Below are 25,017 nucleotides of genomic sequence, written 5' to 3' on the forward strand. Positions count from 1 at the left end.
TTGAATACATACTTTATAGATTTCCTCATAACATACTGCTTCATAAAATAAGAAATAAAAAACTCATAGAAGTAGAAATTTTCCTATAATCATTTCTTTTAAGAAGCAGCAGAAATCTCCTAGGAAAATGAAAAGATTAGCCCCACATAGTTTTATGAGTGAATTCTACTTAAATTTAATATTCAAGGAACAAATGGTTCTAAAATACACATACACACACACACACACACACACACACACACACACACACCAGCCTAAGCTAAATGTTAAAAAGCTAACAAGGGTATAAAGACAAAGAAAACCCTTTGACGTCTATGTTGCATTCAAACATAAAGTTCTTTTAAACATTAGTAAAAAGAGCTGGGCACCAGTGTCTTACAGCTACAATCACAAAGGCTGCAGTTTGAAGTTGACCCTGGCAGAGACGTTCATGATACCCCTCCTCAATTGAGACCTAGACATGGCACATGCCTGTTATTCTAGCTAGGAAAGGACACTTTACATTGGCGGATCCTGGGTGTGGTGGCCTACCTCTGTGGTCTTAGCTACTCAGGAGGCAGAGGTGAGTCCAGACAAGGTTAGTATGGGACTATTTGAAGAATAAAGCAAAACCCAAAGGGTTGAGGGCCTGGCTTATGGATCCCCAGTTGAATTCCTAATTCCACAAAAGCAAACACTCTTCTCTCCAGACAACAAACCGAGAGAGAAAGGCGTATGCCAGCTCATGGTTCCAGAAGTTCTAGTCCAAGCTCAAGTTCTCCCACCATTTTGGATCTCTGGCAAGAGCATGATGGGAGCTCAGAGTGGAGTAAACCACTCACCTCACGAACCAGGAAGTGAAAGAAGGAAGCAAAAGCAGGGATGAGCAGGGTCATGCATCCCTTCCCCACAGCCTCAGCAAAGCAAAAGGATAAGTGGGGCCACCTTGAGAAGTGACCTAAGCAAAACACGAGGATGAGTGGGACTGCTCCCTCTCTCCCTGGTGACCTAAGCACCCTCACAGGCTCCACCACTCTGGGTGGAGCCATGATGCTTTAAACACATGGGCCTTTGGGGGTGGGGGGTCACTCATCCAAACTAGAGCAGAAGGTGTACGAACAAAGTGGTGCAGTTGAGGTGTGTCTCCCAGGGCTCATGTTGGAAGTGTGGTCCGCATGTGGTGATGGGGGGACCGGATGGGGCCTGTTGTAAGGTAGCTAGGTTGTTAGGAGCTTTGCCTCTGAAGTAACTGATGGAATTCTTGTGGGATCTCAGTTCTCACAAGGACTGGCTGTTATAAAAGCAAGGCTGGCTCCCCCAACTCCCTGGCTTCCTGTCTCTCGGGTGACCTCTCTCTCTCGCACATGTTCCCTCCATGAGGCCCACTGTCTGGTGTGAGGTAGCCCAGGGGGGCCTCGACAGAGCTGAATGTGGCACCATGCTCCTGAACCTCCAGTTGTGATCTAAATAAACCTCTTTTCTTTATCCGTGCTAACCCACCTTCGGATGTTTTGTTATAGCAACGGAAAACAGATGAATACAGACGGGGAGGGTTGGAGGATCGGCTGCTCCTTGTAAGAGCTTTCAGCTGTCCTATTTGGCAACAGCTCAAGGGACAAACACGGCTGACCCTAACTGGGGAGGATTTTCACTTCCATGGAGCAACTTCTGATGAACCGTCTCAGCACCAGCACGGCAGGAGGCGTGGCTTGTGTGCTTCAGATTGGCAAGTGTTCCACTGGGGACAAACTCGTCACCAACAAGCAGACATCACTGCCTGGCTGGGAAAGTCCACTCGTTTGTTTAGGTTGCCATTGACATGCTTTACGTAGGTTGGGATCCACTAAGGACATGTGGCCTCAATTTTTAATAAGTATGCTTGGGAAGAAGCTTCCATCATAAAGGAAGAAACGCAGATATTTAAAAAGCCAACCAGTCATTGGCTGGTCTCGGACCTGCTGCCATATGCTTTTGCTTTTGTCAGCTTACGGCTTAACATTAAAATAACAGGCCTGCATTCCTCAAATATCTCCACTGCTGTTCCTTCTGTCGACTACTTGAAAAGGCTGTCAGCGGCTGTCACTCAGAGGTACTCTCATACCAGCCACCCCTGTTTACTGCTCCTAGTCTAATGAACTTTTCACCATGACACTGTAGGCTGTGGAAGCAGCAGCCATACACAGGAGTCCAACGTTTAGTGCAAGGTGTGTACATATACCTGGGCACAGGTGTGCCAGAGGTGGGAAGCAAGAAATAGCACCTTATACATACAGAGAGGAGAAACTGAGTGGATTATATCAGGTTGTACTTCACTATATCAGGATGGGGAAAGGCCTGATTTTTCTTCTCCTCCTCCTCCTCCTCCTCCTCCTCCTCCTCCTCCTCCTCCTCCTCCTCCTCCTTCTTTTGTATTGGAACTTAAAGCAGGGTCTTGTATTCTTCATTCTACTTTCTTGCTTATGGCTAGCACTATATCACTTGAGAAATACCTCCAGTATGATGCTTTGTTGGTTACTTAGAGATAGAATCTCATTAAATTTCTGCTTTCAACATTGGTTCTCCAGGTCTTAGCCTCCACCCTAGGCAAACTTGCAGATGTGAGCCACTGGCACCCAGCAAAAACAGGTTTGTATGGTTTTTTTTTGTTGTTGTTGTTTTATTTTTTAAAGCAAGTTAGCCATTTTAAGGTTGCATGGGTTAAACATCTTAGAATAAAAATACAGAACTAAACAGGTATACACAAGATGAAGTAGACATCTGCCAGATGTAAGCACTGCAGAGAGGTTCTTTAATTCACTCTGCATCAAGAGCTGAGCCTACAACAGAAATCTCTAGACAGGAAGTTTCATAACAAGAATTTCTCGATGGGGAGAAGAGAAATGCCCTTTTCACTTGTAGACAAAGGAATGTCTGTAATGAAAATGTGTGAACTGATTTTCCATGGAAAGCTGCTGAAAAGCACTGATTAAAAAAACACAGCGAGGTGAAAGGGTGGAGAAATCAAGCCAAAGCTGACCCACTTACAGGCTGCCACTGCAATCCCTTCTGAAAGGGAAGGGGGCCACAGGAGCCACCTTCCACGTTTTGTCCCTTCTCTCCTCACCCCCAGCCGCCACACCCCATCTATAACCATAGACAATTAGAACCTTCCAGCCTGCAGGAGGCGTTACTATTTCTGGCCTCTGTGTGCTGGTTACTAAGCTACCACTGAGGACATGATGGTAACCCAGTAGCCGAAGGCAACGCTTTACACAAAGCCTAATATCAGGCATGGATTCTAAACACATGGGTTCAACAAACACGTGAGCCAGAGGAAAGATGTGAAGACAAACAGGCAATTCATGCACACGGTAACTTTAGGAGCATATACAAATATTGACTTACTTATATTTAAGGAATTCTATTTCCTAGAGAATAAAACTAAGGTTCAAAGGTTGCCTCAAGTTGCCCACAACAACAGGACAAGCAGGCAAAACAGCAATGTTTCCCATCTTCCAGTCACTGAAATTTCACCGAATTTTTGCCACATCTAAGTATATTAGAATTAGTATTGACTTCATATTTTTTTTGAAATTGATTAGGGTTCTTAATCTCTCCCATGAAATCTCATATTGATAGACAAGGTTTCCCCCCTTACATATGCATTAAAAGATGTATCTATCTAAAATCATCCTGTGTGTGCGAAAGGCACATACCAGGAAAGAACGGAAGCAGTTCAACTAGTGAACTATAAAGCCAGAGTAAAGGAGACTCTGTGTTATTTCAGGATACTCATAAAAACTTACATTAGACAGACTGGGAGAAGGCGAGGGGAAGAGGCACGTTTAATAACTTGTGCGTGAGGACCACTTACATAAAGTTTTCTGGATATTCGCTCAGGGCCATGTCGATGATGTTGAGGGCATCGTGGTAGTGCTTTTGTGCTGACAGGAGGAGGGCGAGGAGGTGCAGGCTGTTGGCATCATCGCCTTGAAGCTGGAGAGCCTGGCGGACGTACCCTAGGGCCTCTGGTATCTAGTTTAGAACAAAAAAGGTGTCTTTAGACACACACACACACACACACACACACACACACACACACACACAATCACACAACAAAGAAGTCACTGTCTCTGTAAAGGTCAGAAGTTATTTTGCATTGTGCCACTCCACATTTTAAGCCCTGCCTTCGCAGCAGTCCCTGGATGGAAACATGCTCATTTCTGGCAGGAGACGGATGAAGCTGTACGAGAGGCTGCATTCTCTGCGTAACTGCCAATTCCCAGTCTTTTGCGTCTCTCTTAAATAAATAATTCCTCCTTCCTCAACTCAGTATACCCCCTTTCGATTATGTTCTTTACAATTTCACTGTAAATAGACATAATTACCAGTGGTTCTTAGTGGGATTAAACTACCTCGCCGAATTGTTCTTTGTTAAAGGCATTGTAGAAATTAAAGTCATAAAAACCTCGAATAGAACTTTCCAAATGATCTTGTTTTTCCTCTTCCCTTCCCTTCCCTTCCCTATTTTGGATAAACAAATTAACATTTGTACAAGGTACCAAAGTCAGATACAGTAACAACAACAGATAGATAAACCATAAGGGGAAAAAAAGACAAAAAAATTCACATAGTATATTAAGAACAACAATTTTAAAGATAAACAAGATGACTGGGAGGGGTTGGGGAGAGGGAAAGTGGGAGAAGAAGGGGTATCAATGTTCAATGTTCAAGAAGTAATGTACCCACTACCTGATGAATGTAACTGTAACCTCTATATACATTACTCTGATCATAAAACACAATAAAAAAAGAACTTTCCAAATAACCAGATGTTTGAATCTCTGTTGAACATGCAAGAAATATGCAAATGGACTCTACACATTTCAAAACTAGAACCCAGAATAACTGGATCCCAAGACACAAATGATAATGCCACACAACCAAAGTAGCATTATAAAGTAGCATTGTATCCAAATTCAAGTGGGCCTGGAAGAGCCTTAATCTTTAAATGCAATAGCTATATAGAACATTCTTAAAAACCACCCATCAGACAGTTGATAAAAAATGCATACATGGTGGCTATTTGAATAACCTAAATTCCACACAGCTTTAACAGCAATCAAGGAGAAACAGAGTCAGGAACAGAAATGTTCTGACACATCCACCCTAGAGACTCCACCCCCTCTGGACTCAGATTCCAGCCTCAGCGGGGCTTCCTTTCAATTCTCTGCTTCTCCTCAAAGCCTCAGTAATTTCAGTTCCTGGGAGAAGTCATGTTTTCTCATTTCTAAACCATTTGATTTTTCTCTTGGAGCTTTTGTTCTACGTGGATTTACTTATAAGCATTGGCTCTGGAGGCTTTGAAAGACAGCCAGAATCATGGCTGTCACAGGTGGCAGAGAGATCATCTCTTCCTTCCCTTCATTGGCAGGAGGCAGCTAAAGTCCAGGGAGGTGACATGACTTGTGGATGGTCACCCAGCTATTAGGAAACCAAAACAAGAGTGACTCTAGATTGCCTGATTTTTTTTTTTCTACCTATTCCTCTTGGCCAGATGGCTTTGGCTGTAAATTAGAAGGGTCACAACTGTTTGCTGAGAGCTCTGCTGTTTCTCCACCATGTGCCACAAGCCTTAGCTGGATCCACAAGTCTCCATCTATTTATCATTTGTTACCAACTGTGGGACAAACTAACGCAGAGTGCAAAACGATGGCTCTTTCATTCAGCTAGTCTTCATGGATGCCAAGTGACAGGGTAAGACAATCGCTATGACAGATGCCAGAGCCTGATCTCCTGGAGTCTCAGGAGCTAAGCAAGGAGTTTAGGCTGTCAGGGGAGGAGGCACTGAAGAGAGGGGGAGGAGCTCTCAGTGAAGCGGAGACCAGATGGTCAGTGCTCAGCTCAGCAGCAGCTTCTGGCCAATCCATCTGTGAGCCATGTCACCATGTCAGGTGACAGGAGATTTACAGGGGAGTAGCTCTATTTCCCAGGTTGCCAATAGGAGCCACTTCTCAACACCATACCCAGGTGACAGAAGACAGATACACGGCTGAGCCTGGCCTTCTGTGGAGCTGACCTGATTCACCTCCTCCCCCCAGGAATGCACTGGGGTCACCACCAGTGTCCAGCATCTGGTGGGCAAGCATGCATGTGACTGGAGTCCCCAGAACAGCTGGGAGAGGACAGGAGAGGTGACAGAAGGGGCATGAGAATGCCAAAGGCAGCTCCCTTTGGGAAGCAAAGTTTATGCCCCACCTGTCAAGGAGAGCTCTGTTGCGTCTCCTACTATGAGTAATCACAGGTTGCAATTATTCATATGTTCCATGCATTTCAATAGACCCAATAGCTTTGATGATTGACGCTTGCTGGCATCTTCCTGTCAATCACAAATGCTCTGTGACAGCCAGGCTATATCAGTGACTAAATTTCCACCCTGCCACCTAGACCTGGGCTGCTTTGGTAGCTCATTCCTGTCAGCAAGGGACTAGATTTTTTTTGTTTTTGTTTTTGTTTTTGTTTTGGTTGGTCATGGAGCTTGAACTAGGCCTGGGCACTCTCTCTGAGCTCCTCAGCTAAGGCTACCACTCTACCACTGAGCCACAGTGTCACTTCCATTTTTTTTGGGTGTTCAATTGCTGATAAGAGTCTCATAGACTTTAGTGCTGGAGCTGGCTGAGGGACCTTGAGATGTGTAGGTAGAATTACAGGCGTGGGCCAGAGGTGCCCGGTGGGACTCTTGATGTCAGGGTGTATGTCATGTCCCATATCCCAAGCTGTCATCTGAGCCCAGGCTAGATTATCCAGATTGGTGGATTTCATCTCTAAGAGCAGAGCCCGAGACTCACGGTTCTTCACAGTTGATGCTCAGACCCAAACCCTAGGCTCTTCTCTGAGAGGACCTGGGGATTCCCAGGAGTCTCTATTTCAAGTGAGCCTCAGGTGCAGGATGGCCTACTGCATCAGAAGTACTGAAGGCATCAAATTTAGGGCACTTTAGAGACACTGACCTGTCTGGAGATGGCAAGCTGCAGAGCCAGGTAGAAAGCTGCTTGATGATCTGTGGGTGAGAGGCTGTGGGCCCTGAAAAAGAATGTATGTCCATTAGTACACGAGACAGGTACCTTTCATGTCCCTATCAAACGTTTCCCTCCCTTCCACATTTTTATGCCATACCCCACTTTCTAGTTTCACTCTAATGTTTCACTGAACTCTACTTCCTCGCCTGCGAACAAATGGGATGCTTTTCTCCGACCACGGTCCATACGAGTATATTTCTGGGTGTTGTCTCCCAGGGGAGGCCAAGAGGCGCAGTAAACTGAGCAGGAGAAGCTCAGGGGCAACATCAGGCCAACGTTGCATGTGCCATTGGTAAGCAATGTTTGCTTTGGGTAAGTTTGGTTTGGCCTTAATTCCACCTTCATTCAAATTTCTGGATATCAGAGAAACCATGTGAAAAATCAAAGATCTGGCTTTGCTTAGAAAAGGAACCAGAAGGGGGAAAATAAATTCAATCTCATTAAGTTTCTGATGAATTCCATGGAGTTGATTCACATAACTGTGCTAGATGAGGCCACGTGGTTCACGAGGCTTGCTTCCATGAACTGGGCTCTGATGTGGGTATGTAGAGTGTGTACTGGCATCTAATGAGCTGTAAAGCAACCTTTTCTGTTTTTATGAGGGAGGCAATTGCATTTTGCCATAAGCAAATCTACTTGTGACTAGGACAAGATATGTTTCTGTGTTTAACAGTCTAGGGGGGTAGGGGCGGGGAGAAAAACAAACTTACTTTCCTCACATGGGACCATAGCAGACTAATTATGAATGGTGGAACCCGGATAGTAAATAAACCATCACACCGTTCTGTCAACATTCTGTGATTAAAGGAGGATCTTCCACCAGCAGAAAGCAAATCCAAGATAAAACAGAAAGCCAAATCATTATGGATTCAATTGTGTAAACCTGCCAAGGCTGGCTTTCCATAGAAATAAAGCCTTTTAATTAACCGTCTGTCTGCCACATGGAGAGGCACGAAGAGGAGTCCTAGGTATGTGCTGTCAGCAAAATATGTCACATCCATGACTAGGGGCAGTGTTTGGGCAAACATGGTAGCTTGTGTGCAGAACTGGCCACATCCCATCTTCAAGAATTCTCCCCAGCAACCTGTGTGCAACATGGAGGAGTTTCTCATCTGGGCATAAGGGGTGGAGGCTGTGAACCTGCCTGTGTCCACCTTTACCATGTCTTCTTTCAACTAGAGCCAAGACTGTACACTTCAGGTTATATTGCTTTCCCATGCCATTGGTACATGAAAGAATTTCCCCCCCTTTGGCATTCATAAGGAAGATTAAAACGGCATGGTTTCCGTCTTTCCTAATTATGCCGAAGAAATCATTACAAAATTGATTATGAAGAAACTTTGAATTATGTAAGATTATTTTATCTCATCTTCCTTCAGAAATAATATAAAACTGGGTTTCCACAGCCCTCACAAAGAATTTGTCAGAGCTGTAATTTTCTCAGCCCAGTTCCTATTTTTCCCAAATGAAGTTAAATCATGGTTGCCTCTACACAATGCCAACCGAGTGAGAAGCTGGCAGTCGTCTGAAGACTTCGGCGTGGATAATGGTAGCTCTGTCAACGGCCCTCCCTGGTCTCATCAGATAACTATGAGCTGTTGGCCACAGCTGTGTGAAAGGAACAAACCAGAAGCACTAGCAACCAGGGCATTTCTGGGGTGCATGCCTATGTGCATCTGATCATACAAAATAATATTTATAGAAATGAACTCCAGGAGAGAGCAAATGCAGCAGTGCTACTCACTGGATACCACTGAAGATGAACATATAACTTGTGCACAGGGATGGGAGGGAAAAACTGGGAGACAGTGAGGGAAAGAAATATACTCTTGATCTGACTTATGTAACTGTAACCCCTATGTAATCACCTTCACAATAACAATAAAAAATTTAAAAAAAAGAATTTCCACCCTGGCTATCAATGAAAATCTATCTACCAAATTTCTAATGAGGTCTACTTTACACACACAATTTAAAATCTTTCCTCTGAAATGTTGGCTAATGGGCCAGACTGTGTACTTCAGCCCAAGGAGAAAGGGAGTAAGGAGACTGTCGAATGATACGAGAACCAGTGCAGGGCATCCCTTCCTGAGTCCTGCTGGACAGCTTTAGTACCTGCACTTCCCTCTTTGCTGTGTTCCCTGCTAACCTGCTCCACGTAAGCGAGCTGTGCCACCCCAGCCTGCTGAGCTCTGCACAGGGGTTGAAAGCAGCCCCCGAGTGCCATCCCCATGCAGGGAACATTTGGCCAGGCTGCTAGAAGAAACCCAGAGACCCGGGGACACTCACCAAGCTCTTCCACTGTCAAAGCGCCTCCCCATACATGAATCCAAGTTCTCTTCCATGAATATGAGGCTGTCCACGCCACCCACTCACCCAGGCTTCCACATTACACAGTGCCTGTTGTTATGCTAGGCCAGGGATATCAATAATTCGGCCTATGTATGAATGATCTAGGTCCCACCAGAGTGGGAGATCAAATATGACCATTGAGTCCCACTGGAGCAGTGTCTGCTGGCACATGGACTGCCCAGACCACCTGGCTGGTCCACAGCAAACTGTGAAAGCCCAGAGGGCTCCTCAGTCCCAGGTCCAGCATCCTCTAGTACTGAACCAAGAATACAAAGAAGGCTGATGATCAAACTTGATGCTAGTCTCTACGACACATACCTGTAACAATAATAGCTATGATGTAATTATCTACTGTTAAGCATCTTGACCAAGAACAGTCAGCGAGAGGCACAGTCAGATTTGGAATGAGGGATGTGTGTTGCCAAGGTCTGGTCTCTATACAATCACCTCTGTCGCCTTGTGTAGCCAATGCTTCTTGAACTCGCTGTCATTCCTAATTACTGTGGACATGGGATCAGTGAGCAAAGACAAAAAATGTGTATAACTGGGTAACTCTGGGGTCTCCTAGAAGTTACATACCCACATCACCCAACTTGGTATACACTCAGACTTTCCTTGGCTTTAGTACTGCAAGTCCTATGTTCTGGGAAATGCCAAGATTGTCCCCAGTGAATGGATTTACCCTCACCATACAACATACCACACTTAAGGTGAAGCTGGGACACTGAGGGGGAACAGAATGGAGACATGCACTGTACCACACGAGCGGCCTGCACCAACAACCCTGAGCCCCTCTTCCACAGGGAGTGGCCCTGGCTCTCTGCCTTTGTGGGTCACTGCACTGAAACATGCTCCCTACATCCCAGGACTGCTCTTCTCAGCAGGACGTGAGAGCCCACAGAAGCAGCAATGCATAACATTGCAAATAATATTATGTTTTGTGCGGAGCAAATGAATTGGTAGAACTAGTTGGGCTAAGTTTCTCTGCGTAAAAATTGCCTCACGATTACAATGCAGCTCCACTATTTGAACATCTTAAAAAATCACTCCCAAATCTCCCAAGGAGAATATTTTTGATTTCTGGCTCTAGTCATAATTAAGAGTTATTTTTATATGCTAAATCTGCAACTCCATCTCTTATAAAACTATATTCTTTCTTTTCTGTGTGTGTGTGTGTGTGTGTGTGTGTGTGTGTGTGTGTGTGTGAACTGAAGTTTGAACTCAGAACCTGGGTGCTGCCCCTTAGCTTTTTGCTCAAAGCTAGCCTCCTTCCATTTGAGACACAGCTCCATTTTCAGTTTTTTGCTAGTTAACTGAAGATAAGCATCTCGTGAACTTTCCTGACTGCACTGGTTTCACACCATGATCTTAAGATCTCTCTGAGTAGCCACGTAGGTGTAAGCCACAGATACCTAGCTCCTTTTTAAACAAACAAACAAAAAAGGCCAAACAATTATATAAATAGAATTATGAGCAAAATATGTACAACACAAAGTGGAAAAAGCACTTCTTATCCAAGTGGTTTTAAATTACCTTTTTACATGTAAGGAATAATACAAAACATTCTTCCTTAAAATCTTTCCTTTAAAGATTTTAATAGGACTCCAACTATTGACTTTTCAAAATAGCCAATGTATACTTGAACCAAAATAATTTCATTCCTTTGAAAACATTCTATATTTCACACAAATACTAATTTAGGTTAGACTACACAATAGTTAGGTTAGTAGGGTTTTATGACTCTTTATTCCCATATGAACTAAAATTTTTACATCTCTTTGAATTAAAGCCTAAGCAGAAAAGGGACAAAAATGAATTCAGGCCTGGGAACAGCAGTTACATAACACAGAGTTATGCTGGCAGCTCCAGGCAGACCACCACAGGGGCTGTTTTTAGAGACCCAGTAAGATGTGCCGATTTAAGAAAAACGAAGCAGATGTAATGGCTACTTTCTTAGGCATTCATGGGTGGGCTTTACAAACTGGGACTGCAGAACCTAAAACCTGAAATCATTTGAAATGGAAATGCTCTCCACGCTCCGTGTTGATGAATGCCAACAAAAGCTTAGCACAGAGACAGGAGATCTGTTTGCAGATGACAACTGGTGCATTCTGTCATTAAGCAGACCGAGACTGGCAAAGTAAAGGAGCCATCGGCAGGCCCGCTAGGAAGCAGGAAGGAATGAGAGGAAAATGATGCAGCCTAGCTGAAAGCAAATGATAATGACGTTTATGAAAAAAGCACAAGGACGCCATGACTGATCTGTGGGCTCTAAGGATTGTCTCTAACACAGATGCTTGGGCAGGAGAGGGCCTCATGAAATTTCCGAAGAAGTAACTGCCGAATACAATTCTAAGAAATCTGTTTAAACCCAGACGTATTTAAGTTGACAAGATCATTTCCAATTTGAGATTTTAACAATGGATTCTGGCAACAACTTCATTTTAGGGATTTGTTATAGCTCAATAGCAGTAAGACTAGAGGAAGAGTCAAGGTGTAGAGCCCTGGACTATTAAACACAAGGCCTGGAGCTCCATCTCCAGTATCACCAAATAAACAGGACAGTGTAGGATGGCAGGTGCAAGAGAAACTAGGTTAGAGTCAGGAGATCTTCATTCCACACTGCCTTCAATCATATAGGGAAGACTCTTACCATCCTTGCGACTCAGCCTCATACTGCAATGATAGAACTATTGGTTCTGCTCCCCTCTGTGCACAGGGATGTGAGAGGAAGCCCAGGGGACACAGCGTTTTACAATTAGGAGCACTGAGTTCACTGTCCTAATCACATTAAGGAGCAAAGTAGGGAATGGAGCTGGGCTGGTTTGTTTCTCTTTTCTCTAGAAAAGAGATGGTCATTTTGGGGCCGGGAGTTTGGCCTAGTGGTTAAAGTGCTTGCCTAGCATGCATGAAGACCCGGGTTCGATTCCTCGGCACCACATGCATAGAAAAAAGCCAGAAATGGTGCTGAGGCTCAAGTGGTAGAGCTCTAGCCTTGAGAAAGTCCAAGGACAGTGCTCAGGCCCTGAGCTCAAGCCCAGGACTGGAAAAAAAAAAGAGATGGTCATTTTACCTATAATTATTTGTATAGTCACATGTTTTACTATCTTTAAGTAGTTGTACAAATGGTTCAATTCAATCTGCCAGTCTGTGGGTACAACGAATGTGTCAGGATCATATCATCCTTTCATCACTCTCCTCTCCTGAACCCTCAAATTCCCTCCAGTTTTCTAATCCCATTTTTCATATATATACATTGAATATTATGGCTGCATTTTCCCACCATTCTAATTTAGCTTTTTCATTTCATAATAGAAAAGCCTACAGCCTGATGTGTATTAAAGAAAAAAAAGGAGAGAGAAAAAGATCCCTCTTCTAGATGATAACATATGTCTTTAATAAAGGAACCATCATCTCCCTAGACATACAGAATGCCTGCCTTTTCTGAGCTGAAAGCACGAATAGAATGTACCCAAATGGATAAACAAATTAAGAATGTAGATTTACAGGGCAACAAGTGATGCAGCAAGTCTTGATTCTGCATGTTGGCTGCTCTGGGGACAAAGCACTGTTTACATAATCTTTATAAATACTTTCTTATAAATACCTTCTTTTTATACTTATCATCTTTGAGAGTCATTATGTACAGCCGAGTGAAAAGATGAACTCCCACTCACCTCTGAAATGCAAGCAGCGCTTTCCTCTGCAGGACCTCCTGCATCCCTCGCAGGGAAGCTGAGAGAAGGGTTCCATTAGTCAGTGCACTGGAGATCAGAGTTCTTTTATAATCAAGAGCCCATTACCAGGATGACACATGAAAAGCCACAGTTCCCGCATGCCTCCTGCAGCAGGCAAGGCGAGGGCAGGATGGCAGCCCTGGCCCACCCCTAAGACACTCGCACTCAGTGACCCCAGCCATGGAGAGACATCAAGGGAAGAGTGAACTGAATGGTCACTCTTGGTAGCCATGCTTATCCGGGCTATTTTTACAAAACCAGGTGGAACTCTAGAAGGAGGATGATGGTCTTCTCAGGTGTGTAATGTCACGCAGAGGTGAAGATTAGCTCTCCTGCGCAGGGAGGGATGGGGCATCAGTGGCATTAGACCATGGTCTTTAGAGAGCAGCTGGCACTGAGAAACTCTGATCGTGGTTGAAGGACACTAGCATGGAGCCATGAAAGGCCACTTTAAGTCATATTGGCCAATGGCCAGGCCCTCCAATACCTTGATATGAACAGAAAAGACGGAGCTGCCAATCTCTACCTTGATACTGGAGTATCCAAAGTATGTGGGCATCAGGCTGTGAGCCAACAAGCCAGGGCACATGAGTACTGGCTCTTAATAGCCTATCCATGAACAAAATGAAGGGACACTGGGACAAGAAAGTAAAGCTGTGGAGAAACATGCCTGTGGCTGGGAGCGCAGAAGCGCCTCATCAACAGCTGGATCCTGAAGCTCCAACCCAGCTCACAGAACAATAGCAATAGAGTTAAAAAGAACCTCAGAGCAACTACAGTGAGTGATGAATGCAAGAGGAGGCCCAACAGGGTCCAGTGACTCTAGATTACAGGGACAATTTGGGGCAGTCTTCTGCCATGCGTAAATCACTCTTCCACGACTCTTCCAGAAGCAATGTGCTGATTACGGTCAATAGGTCATGTGGAAATGGAGAATTACCAGAAATCCATTATTGAAAACTACCAGATGTGTGAAACTTCTCCAGGGTCATTGATATTTTGGGAGGGGGGAAATGGGTAATTTGCAAGAACAAGCAAAAACAAGCTACAACAAAATTATAAAGGCAAAGAGAAGCACTACATCAGTGAGAATAATATTTTCTCTTAGAGGGATGGGGGTGTAATTGGCATGGATGTGGGGTGGGCTTTAGGAGGTGAGCTAAGTTCTACCTCCTGAGCAGGGTAAGTGTTACGGGGCAGTTTGCCTTACATTAAGCTGGTAGATCATGCCTGCAATCTTAGCTGCTCAGGAGGCTGAGAACTGAAGATCACAGTTTGAAGCCAGCCCAGGCAGAAAAGTCTATGAAAATCTCATCTCCAATTAACCACAGAAAAAGCCCAAAGTGGTACTGTGGCTCAAATGGTAGAGTGCTAGGCTAGCCTTGACCAAAAACAAAAGAGCTCAGAACAGTGACCAGGTCTAGAGTTTAAGTCCCAGGACGGCAGAGAATATCATGTATCAGAAAAATAACTTATTTCCTATAAAAGCATCATTAAAAATGTAAAATACAATTCAGGCTGTTTTTGTTTTTGTGTTTTTTGGTTGGTCATGGGGCTTGAACTCTGGGCCTAGGTGCTGTCCCTGAGCTCTTCAGCTCAAGGCTACCACTCTACCCCTTGAGCCACAGTGCCACTTCTGGTTTTGTAGTGGTTAATTGAAGATGAGAGTCTCTCAGACATTTTAATGATCCGGCTGGCTTTCAACTGCAATCCTCAGATCTCAGCCTCCTGAGTAGCTAAGATTATAGGCGTGAGCCACTGCACCCGGCTTTCAGGCCTTTTTTTTTTTTTTAAGTCAGAAGGCCATTGACTGACCAATTTTGAGGAAATTCAAAATATATATCACTGCCATTAAAAAGGGCCGGGCATGGTGGCTCACATCAGCAATTCTAGCTGAGTTCAAGAGGAGTTCAGCTCTAGCCAGGGCAAAAAGTTAGTGACATCAAATCCCAGTAAATAAGCTAGGCACGATGTTCACACTGTAATCATAGTTATGGGGTAAGAGTATGCAGTAGTGTCTCCAAGGCCAGCCCCAGGGAAGACCTCAGACTCTCTCTGAAAAACGACAAAAGCAAAAAATAAAAAAATAAAAAGGGTAGGAGGTGCAGCTCAAGTGGCAAAAAATTTGCCTAGAATGCATGAGGACTTGAGTTCAACCCCAGTTCAACCAAGGAAAACGAAAGATTACTTCCTGTGAGAGCTATGGATACCTGGTGATCAGTTAGACTACGTTAGCATTGTCTGTGAATTAGAATATGTGAATGGAGGAGGGCTAGTCCCCGACCAGGCTCACTTCATGGGAAAGTCTGGTTCTGAACTCTTCTGTGCTCTCATGTCTAGAGCCAACATCTTCCACTTGAGAACTGCCCAGGACAAGTGCTGGACTCTCAGCAGGTCCCAGGCCAGGTTCTCAAGGCCCAGCTCATCTCCCACATTGGTAGATGCCCTTCTCCAGCTAGGCAGGAGCCCAGAGCACAATCAGCTCCCTGTAAATGTGAACAGAGCCTCCCTCCTTCCCCTCCCAGCCCAGGCAAGGAGGATGGTAGCATGGGTGCCTACAGGCCAACATGCCAGATGGCCCAACTCTGCCCTCTTGTAAGGCTCTGGGGAGCCTGGGTCCCTGCACTGCAGATTCAGGCTCCACATGGCAGACTTCTCTTACCATCAGTGGCCTGTAGACTATAGGTGAGCCCCAGGGCTAAGTAGCCTTTGGCCTTGAACTCTGACGTTTTTTCTCCCACATCAACGACAGTTTTGGCAAACTTCTCAGCCTCTTCCAACTGAAAAATGAGACAAGTTAAACAACAATCTGCAGAATTTCTAACATGAGTTCCCACGAGCATCTGCTGCCCAAAATGAATTTCTGATGAGTCACTGTAGAAATAAGCCCCAAACCTTCCAATACCACTCTAGCCATTCCGTCTTCTTATTGAGCTTCTCCAATAGGCCTCAGGACTCCTATCTGTACTTTTTTTCTTTTTCTTCTTTTTTCCCTCATTGCTTATTTGCCTTCTTTTCCAAAGTCACTTTTCTGCTTTTATTAGCTTACTATGAGTTCTGCAGTAAGGTTGCTCTAGGCTTTCAGAAGTTGAATTAAATCTATTTAGAAAGAATAAAGTTCTTGAAACTTTGTGTTTGGTTTTTCTCTCTTTTTAAAATGACATAAACAATTCATATGACTTCTATTTGCCACAAGCTGTTAAAAATTTCAAAGCCCCCGCCTTTTTTGTATAGCGCACAATGTCTGCAGATTGCAATGAGAATGTATACACCTGTGACTGCCTGCACAATTTAGTAGAAGCAGAAATAATAAGAATGATTCTTTAAAAATTATCTAAAGTGGGGGCTGGGAGCATGGCCTAGTGGTAGAGTGCTTGCCTAGCATGCACAAAGGCCTGAGTTTAATTCCTTGGTACCACATACCAGAAAAAGCCAGAAGTGGTGCTGTGGCTTAAGTGTAGGGCACTAGCCTTGAGAGAGCCCAAGGACAGTGCCTATGCCCAGTCCCCAGGACTGGCAAAAAAAAAAAATTATCTAAAGGGCCAGTTACCAGCTATTGGCTGAGATCTAAAGGATCAAGGTTTGAAGTTGATACTCCAGGCAGAAAAGTCTGAGATTCTTATTTCCAATGAACTAGCAAAAAAACCCCAGAACTGGTGCTGTGGCTGAACTGATAGAATACCATCCTTATGCAGAAAAAGCCTGTGAGGACCTAAGTTCAAGTCCCTGTACCACCACAAAATAAAATAACAAATAAAGCAAATAAATGAACACTTCATCATTGGTGGCAATTATCTATATTACCATCTTCACACATTAGCTAGGCTCTCTATTCTTTTTTTTTTTTTTGTCAGTTGTGGGACTTCAACTCTAGGCACTGTCCCTGAGCTCTTCAGCTCAAAGCTACTACCGTATCCCTTGAGCCACAGCCCCACTTCTAGTTTTCTGGTAGTTAATTAGAGATAAGGAATCTCATAGGCTTTAGTGCTGGCTTTGAATGGCAATCCTCAGATCTCAGCCTCCTGAATAGCTAGGATTACAGGTGTGAGCCACCATGCCTGGCAATTCTTTAATGATATATTTAGGAGTAGTTAGTAAAAGTGTTACCAATCAGGTTAGTGCCTTGATATGTGAATATGAATAGATTTGAAGAAGAAAAAGCATGAGTAAAGGAGAGTGACAAGCTGGGTGTGCATGATCTGAAGCAGAGGGCAACTCAGTTCTACACAAAGCCCAGAGTGAACTTGTGTGGCACGTGCTTTCCATGGCCTATATGGCTGACACACGGCAAAATGGGCCTGAATGTGAATTCCAGGTGGTGTGATCACTGCTCCTTTTCCAGTCCATTTCCATGAAAAAGGAAAGCAGGAGCAGAACTTTCTTTGGCATGGAAATGGGTTTGCATGCTCTGGAGGCCCCCTGAGGGGCAGAGGGTGGTCCCTACTCACCCAGTGGAGGGAGCCCATGCACAGCTTGGCAGCCAGGAGCGGGATGGTGGCATCATCGGGCTTCAGCCGGATGCATTCCTTCAGCACCTTCACAGCACGGGCAGACTTGGCAAGAGGAGAGGGTTTTGGTGAAACTCAAAAACGTTTGACAGAAACAGATATTAAGCCTTCCTAGAGGGCTTTCCCAACCAAGCGTGGGGGTTGAGGACGCTAAGAACCAGGGCCTGGAGCTCCCAAGTAACAGGGGAGTAAAGTGCAGCCAGAAACAAGTGATGATATACCCCTGGCACCCCTGAGGTCCCCTCCATTGTAAAAATAAGAAAAAAAATGCAGCAGAAGCTTAAAAAGAAAATATCCTGGCTAGGTGCTAGTAATGCATGCCTGTTATCCTAGCCACTCAAGAGACTGAGATCTGAGGACTGTGGGTCAATGCCAGTCTGGGTAGAAAAATCCGTAAGATTCATCTCCAATTAATCAGCAAAGAGCTGGAAGTGGAGGTGTGACATAATTGATAAGACTGCCAGCCCTGAGCCAAAAAGCCAACTGAGAGTGTGAGACCCCGAGCCTTACTCCTGAAGGGCCCAAATGAAGGAGAAAAACAGAGGCTACTCCCTTCCCACCTTCCCATACACCTGCGTGTCTACAGTGAGCTGCTGTCCTGATCTCTGATCTCACACTAGCTCACCTGTCCAGTCAGAACTCTAGGAAGCAGGTTCTTGAATTGCTCACATTGCCAGGCAGGAAACTTGATGTGTTCTGGGTCACTTAGCTGTGATGGGCCCCTATGGCTGTCGTCTATGTGTTCCTCCACTTACAGCACCTCCTGCCGTCTGGGATCACACACTGCTAATGACCACCAAAAGGCCTCCCTTCAGGAATGTCTACACTCCCAATCCAGTGTGAGGGTCACAAACAGCTTTAGTTTACACCAGTGCATTTCACATGAATGTGTCCCGATAACCAGCAAAAGCAAACTTTTCATCATAGTGCTATGTCCATCTTGGCTCCAAAATGATGACATTTGATTTTCCATTATGACAGGGCCCCAGCACAGTATGAAATTGTGGCTTAGTCTTACATAGGCAGTGTGAAATTCAGTGACAGACCCGTCCCCACAGAGAAAAGACATCATGACACCACTCACTTTTCCAGCAGCCATTAGTGACAGAGCAAACTGGTACCAGAGGTGGAACTCCTCGAAGGCAAACTTCATGGCTCTTTCTAAGCACTGGGGTGGAGAGAAAAACAAAGGCTGACGTGTGAGAACTGCCATCACTGGACTGGATGAGTCTGCATCTACACACGGAATGCCAAGTCCACCAGCATGGCTTCCTTTGCATGCCAACACTGCATCCTCCACCAAACACCTCCACAGGAGTTCCTGCGCCAGGAATGAAGTCAGAGGCCAGAACAACCCACAACTGGCCAAGACTCAATCCCTGATCCCTGATCTGGCATGTAGGAGAAGCAGGGAGAAAAGAGGGGGGGGGGCAGAAGGGAAGGGAAGAGAGAGGAAGAGAGGAGAGGACAAGAGAGGAGAGGAAAGGGAAGAGGAGGGGAAGAAAGAAAAGGGGAGGGGAGGGAAGGAGAAGAAAGAGAAGGGGACAGTAAGGGAGAGGGAAGAGAGAGGAAGAGAGGAGAGGAGAAGAGGGAAGAGACTGCTTGTGATTGGGGCCAGAATAATTCATATTTGCATCAGCCAGTCTACACTGCCTTGGTTAGATACACTGGCACACAGTCTGCACTAGCACAGGCACCAAGTGGCCCCAGAGCCGCCTGACTGCTGCTCAGGGCATAGGCAGCCAGCAGCGGTGGCAGGGGGTCAGGTGAGATGGGAAGGACACTAAACACAGAAGAGCCAGCTACACTTAAACCTTGACTTTGGAAACTGGGAGGAGAGCTGAAGGGGCAGAGAAAGCATAGAGAGGGTAAATGAGGACCACAACTGAGGTTTGAATGCTAATTCACTGGAATACATTACTAATACTTTAATCCATACCTAGAAATATTTAAATGTTGAGCCAGGTGAGGTGGCGCACCCCTCAGGAGGCTGAGGCAGGAGGATGTGGAGTGGGAGGCCAGCCTAGGCTACATGGTGAAACCCTGTCTTCAATATCAACTGTTTTCCTGATAAAAGCAACTCAGCTGCTGAAACAGATTGTTCTGAGTCATAAGGCTAGACACTCAATATAAATGCAAGTGAAAGAGAAAGAGAAAAAAAATCCTTATTTTCTCTTATGCTAAAGGCTGCCATCCCCACTGTACTCTGGGAGCGAGCTCGGAAGCTGGACTCCAGGTACGGTAAACACCTCCACAGGAAGATGGCCCTGCATGGTGGTCACCAGACCTGGGGGCTAGACTAGGTAGGGAACAGCAAAAGGAGAGGGCAGTGCTCACTTTCGTGGTGGGGGAGTGAGGGAGAGGGGTAGCGTGGCCGAGGGAAGGGATGAAACAGCAGTGACAACCTGTTCTGGGTACAGGCAATAAGCCGCACAGCTAATTCAGCGCGGAGTCTGGAGGCAGTGAGGTGGGGAGGCTATCCCTGAGGCCAGGGTGGGGTCACGGGGCCAGTGGGCGTGGCGGAGGCCTTCTGCCTAGTTCAGGGCTGGTACTTGCCTACTGGCTGAGTGCTGGAGTCTGTTTGTCAGTCCCGCCGAGGTCCAGTGAGCTGAGCAGTACACAGTGAAGCCTGTTCTACTCTACTTACCAAGTCAGGCTACAACTCAGGCCTGAGGGCACCTCCAGGCTAGTGCTTCTGACTCTGCCCACAATCATCCCTTCTGCCAGCCCCAAGTATTAGTACAACTTCTGCCCTAGTACCTACTAAATAGGGAAGTCAGAGCCAGGCACCAGTGGCTCATTTCTGTAATCCTAGCTACCCAGGAGGTTGAGATCTGAGGATTATGGTTCAAAGCTAGCCTGGGCAGGAAAATCTGTGACCTTTTTTTTTTCTTTTTTTTAAAAATTTCTAACTAGCAAAAAGCCAGAAGTAGAGCTGTGGCTCAAACTAATGGACAGGACGCAGGTCCTGAGTTCAAGTCTTAGTACTGGCACAAACAACAACAAGAACAAATAAGAGGAGATGGAAAGTAGTTGGGAAGGAAAAATGTAGGCTTACCACAGCCTGGGTATGTACTGGACAAGACAATTAACTTTGCTCCTGGTAGACTGAGTTCATACTTTAAAAGTCACTGGGGAAAGTACCTCAGACACAGGCTAGTAAATGTTAAATCAAGATTACTATTACCTGTCTAACATTTCTTACTTTTTTTTTTTTTTAACATGAGCTTCAACTCCTGGGCTCAAGTGATGCCTTTGCCTCCTGGAGAGACAAAAAGGTATGCACTATCCTTACTAGCTAATTTTTTCAAGTTTTTATTTAATAAAGAAAATGAATCAAATTTCATACTTATTAGTTTCATACTTATTTTTTCAGGAGAAGATGCAATATGAGGAGAGGGCACAAAATTACCGAACTGAGCTAGAAGGCATGTTTGTTCATTTGTTTAGCAAGTTTTCTGGTAATGCTTGCTGAGTAGCCAGGCACTATTTTAGTTGCTCTCCAAGTCCTGCTGTCCTGGGTCACACTGACAATCCCTGTGGCACGGGCAGGTGTGGCTGATCTCAGACCCCTTGAGCAGAGGCAGCTGGAAACCAAAGGCCTGCTTCCAGAGTCTGCATTTGTAAGCCTGACACTCTCATGCCTGTGGGACTGCAGTCAAAGACACCCTGCACACACTTAGCACCCCAGTGAAGTGTAGCTGAGAAAAGGCCTTTAAAAAGGCCACGTCTTCCCGGAACTATGTCAGAGGTTCAGCAACACATTTTCTGCTAATGGAGGGGGTGGGGGTGCCTGTGTAAGCGGCCTCTTTGGGATCCTTGAGGTTACAGAGCACTGAGACCTTATAGCTTGAGAGATTTTCAAGAAGCTCCCCTGATTTTGCATACCCAGTGGCGCCATGGCAGACGATGCACACGTCCATCTCAGAGACGCTCAACTAGACGAAGATTTAGGCAACCATGTATTGCCTCTATCCTGCAGCATCTCTCACTGTCCCCATACAGTTGGACCACTTTTTTGTAACTACAGCAACCCATACCCCATAATAAGCCTGGGGATGCCATAAAGAGATGGAATGTAAGCCAGTCAATACAAGCTAAAACGATCTCACCCTAGTTCAGAGGCATACGAGCTGCATCACAGCGGAGGCTCTGCTTTCCTGCGGTCTCCTGACAGCATGTGACACACAGTCAACTCTCAACATATCCAGACGGTTCCAGCTGTCCCCCAAATCCAGATGCCAAACAGTTCTTGGGCACTTAACATGTACTCTCTTAGGTTTCCATAAACAGTAAGAGACACACCCTTGACCAGCCCAGGTCACCCAGGCCTTAGTCACAAGAGGACAGCTACCAAAGAACACCTGAAAGTGACAAGGAAGCTGAGCTGTCATGGGGGAGGTTTGGTATCCACAGCTGCTTAGACAGAGTGTATGTCCTCCCAGTTGTCTGACTGAGCCCTTCAGGAAACCCAGATCATATCTGTATGTGACAAAGTAAAAGTGTAAAAAAATACATAAATAAACATGTAAAAATATCCACAAATAAAAAAAATCAAAGCATTTCCATTTTAATGTTGGTCCCAGTGGAAAAGTACTGGGGAAAATGGGTTTCTCAGAAAATGGCAGGTGTCAAGTGCATGGAGGCCTGGCAACAGGCTACTGATGTGATGAGGAGGGGCTGGGGGAGGGTGAATAAGTGAAGGAGAAAGAAGGGAGGATGAAGAAATGGAGGAAGAGGAGGAACAGGAAGAGGTAGAAGGGCAGGAGGAAAAAGGAGGGAGAAAAGGGGAAGGAGAGAAGAAGGTGTAGGAAAAGGAGAGGAAGAAGAGGAAGAGGAAGAGGAGGGGAGGAGGAGGAGAAAAAAGAAAAGGAAGAAAAGAAACTAAAGGAGGAAGAGGAAGGGGAGAAGGAGGGGGAGGAGGAACAAAGGGAGGAGGAGAAGCAGAAAGAAGAAAAGGAAGACAAAGAGGAGGAGAGAAAGAGGAGAAGGAGGAGGAGGAGGAAGAGGAGGAGGATAGCCACATGAAGAAGGCACTCGTTATGGGCAACTGCCCAAGCCTCCTCAAGCTCCTCCTCCCCGTGCGGAGGGGAGGCTGTCACGAGGCTGAGGTGATGCATGAAAGATGCTCCCTCGAGTGTCTGGCCCAGAATGAGGACTGCCATCGTGACCGTGGCTATGGGTGATGCTGGAAAGCTCCATAGCAGATCTGGCAGGGCTTGGTGAAGCCCGATGACAGGAAATGAAAACCACTGGGAGTGGATGCGCAGTGTTAGTGGATAGTCAAGGGAGAGCAGGCAGGAGCCTTTGAGGATAAAGCGGGGTGATGATGGTGGGATTTGATGGCAGGTGGAGGGAGGGGATATGTGTGCATTCGTGGCTATACACTTGAGATCTGGCACAAGGCACAGGTGACAGCACCAGATCACCTCCTTCATGGGCACGGAGGACAGGTGTGGCAGCAGTACTATGTCCTACCAGAAAGGGCAGAGGTGGCCGAGGGGAGTGAACCCCAGCCACCCTCTTTAGTCCAGGGGCTACTCCCCTGGGAACCTGGCAGAATGGTTGTCAGGCACTCTATGGTGTCCTACTCATAGCATGGGAGTCAGAGTGTCACTTGCAACCAGTTCACATTGGAGCAGGGCTGTGCCTCTCCATGCTCTTACTTCAGCTTCTCACAAGCAGTGAGGGGCTCTGGGTAGGAGCTGCTCTTCTAGAATAAGAGGGATTTAGTAATTACAGCTCCTGTACACAAGGTCTAATCACACCGACTGGGCCCTCGGCAAAGACAGCTGCACAATACCACAAGCAAGGAGAAGCCAGAGTCTACTTTGGAATCTAAGAGTGAAGTTTAGCATCCAAAACTCATAGGAGAGGGGAGGAGGCAGAAACAATCAGATATTCCCCAAGCTGGCCTCAAGCCCAAAGCTGAAATCCATCAAAGAACGGTAACATCTATGGACAGGTGGCTGGATGCTAACTGTTCTCATCACACACACTTTTCATTATACAACCTCACAAGCCAGTTGTTAAAGGTAATTTTTTAGCAAGTACTGAGGCTTAATCTCAGACCTAATTCTTGCTAGGCTGGTGCTCTGACACTTGAGCTGCTCCACCAATCTTTTTATTATTTTTTTACATTATTTTCAATATACAATCTCAACTGATGCCCCAGTTAGCCTGGACTGCAATCCTTCTATTTATAATTTCCAATATCCGTGGGTTGACAGGTACACATCCGTATGTCATTATCTATTTATTTATCTATCTATAGACTCCATCTATAAATGTGTATGTATATAAGTATGTATATGTATATGTAACCGGATTTGTCCTTGAACCACAGTTTCTGCTGGCCAAGTAACTACTAGGGTTATAGGCTTAAGCCAATAGATTTTGCTGTAATCTTAAAATTGTAACCTGGTGCATAGATAATTAATTTGCTCCTTTATCTCTAGCAATTAAAAATTATCTACCTATTTAGATATTTTGACCATTGTCTTAGACCTACAGAATGGCACAACCAGAAAATGAGTAAATAGAGACCTTAAAGATTAACTGGCCCAGCCAGGAGTTTAGCCTAGTGGTAGAGTGCTTGCTTAGGATGCACAAAGACCTGGGTTTGATTCCTTGGTACCACATACATACAAAAAGGTAAGAAACGTTGCTGTGGTTTAAGTGGTAGAGCTCCAGTCTTGAGAAAGCCCAAGGATAGCACCCAGGCCCTGAGTTCAAGGCCCAGGGCTGGCCAAAAAAAAAAAAGATTAACTAGTCCGCTTCTTATTCTACAGATATAGAAAGCAAGATCAGATGGGAAATAGGACTGGCTTAAGGTCACACAGTTGTAGAGCTGGGGTTAGGACTCAGATTTTACAATGCCCAATCCAGAGCTCTTATTTCCTCCCTGCTCCCCCCACCGCCCCCACCGTCTCTTTCTCTCTCTGTCAGTTATGGGGCCTGAATTCAGGGCCTGGGTGCTATCCGTGGGCCTCTTAGTGCTACACCACATGAGCCACAGCACCACTTCCAGGTTTTGAGTACTTTACTGGAGGTAAGAGTCCCAAAGCGACCTTTCTGCCTTGGACTGGCTTCAAACAATGATCCTTAGGTCTCCCTCCCGAGTAGCTAGGATTACTAGCATGAGCCACTGGCGAGAACTCTTATTTCTAGATTAATTAAAAATAAAGGCACAAATTAAAATGGGGTTTAAGAGATCTTATCTACAGGAGTCTGGGCCCAGAAGATGCTTCTAAAAAACATTCAGCTAAAAAAGCAAGTCCCATACTCAGCCCCCTCACATACAATTCTAAGGAAACATGTTACAATGTCAAGGCTTGGCCAAGTTTTCTCCCTTACTTTGTAAGTAAAATAGAGCAAACTGTA

At 45.4% G+C, this 25,017-nt stretch overlaps 1 protein-coding gene across 5 annotated transcripts in view; it reads right to left on the bottom strand.

Moving 5' to 3' along the window:
• Positions 1-25,017, bottom strand: part of Ttc7b (tetratricopeptide repeat domain 7B) — a 188,645-nt gene that overhangs the window by 64,771 nt on the left and 98,857 nt on the right. For 4 of the 5 annotated variants that reach the window (XM_090344704.1, XM_090344699.1, XM_090344700.1 and 1 more), the window contains 6 exons: positions 18,719-18,802; positions 17,575-17,679; positions 15,789-15,906; positions 13,067-13,124; positions 6,969-7,041; positions 3,833-3,993 (listed from right to left, as the gene is read on the bottom strand). In XM_090344704.1, the coding sequence (XP_090200830.1) occupies positions 3,833-3,993; positions 6,969-7,041; positions 13,067-13,124; positions 15,789-15,906; positions 17,575-17,679; positions 18,719-18,802 (599 nt within the window). The remainder of the gene's footprint in view (positions 1-3,832; positions 3,994-6,968; positions 7,042-13,066; positions 13,125-15,788; positions 15,907-17,574; positions 17,680-18,718; positions 18,803-25,017) is intronic. The other variant, XM_090344701.1, reaches the window with a different exon arrangement.

This window comes from Megascapheus bottae, chromosome 14 (genome assembly GCF_031878675.1).
Source record: "Megascapheus bottae isolate mThoBot1 chromosome 14, mThoBot2.hap1, whole genome shotgun sequence".
Classification (NCBI taxonomy): Eukaryota; Metazoa; Chordata; class Mammalia; order Rodentia; family Geomyidae; genus Megascapheus; species Megascapheus bottae.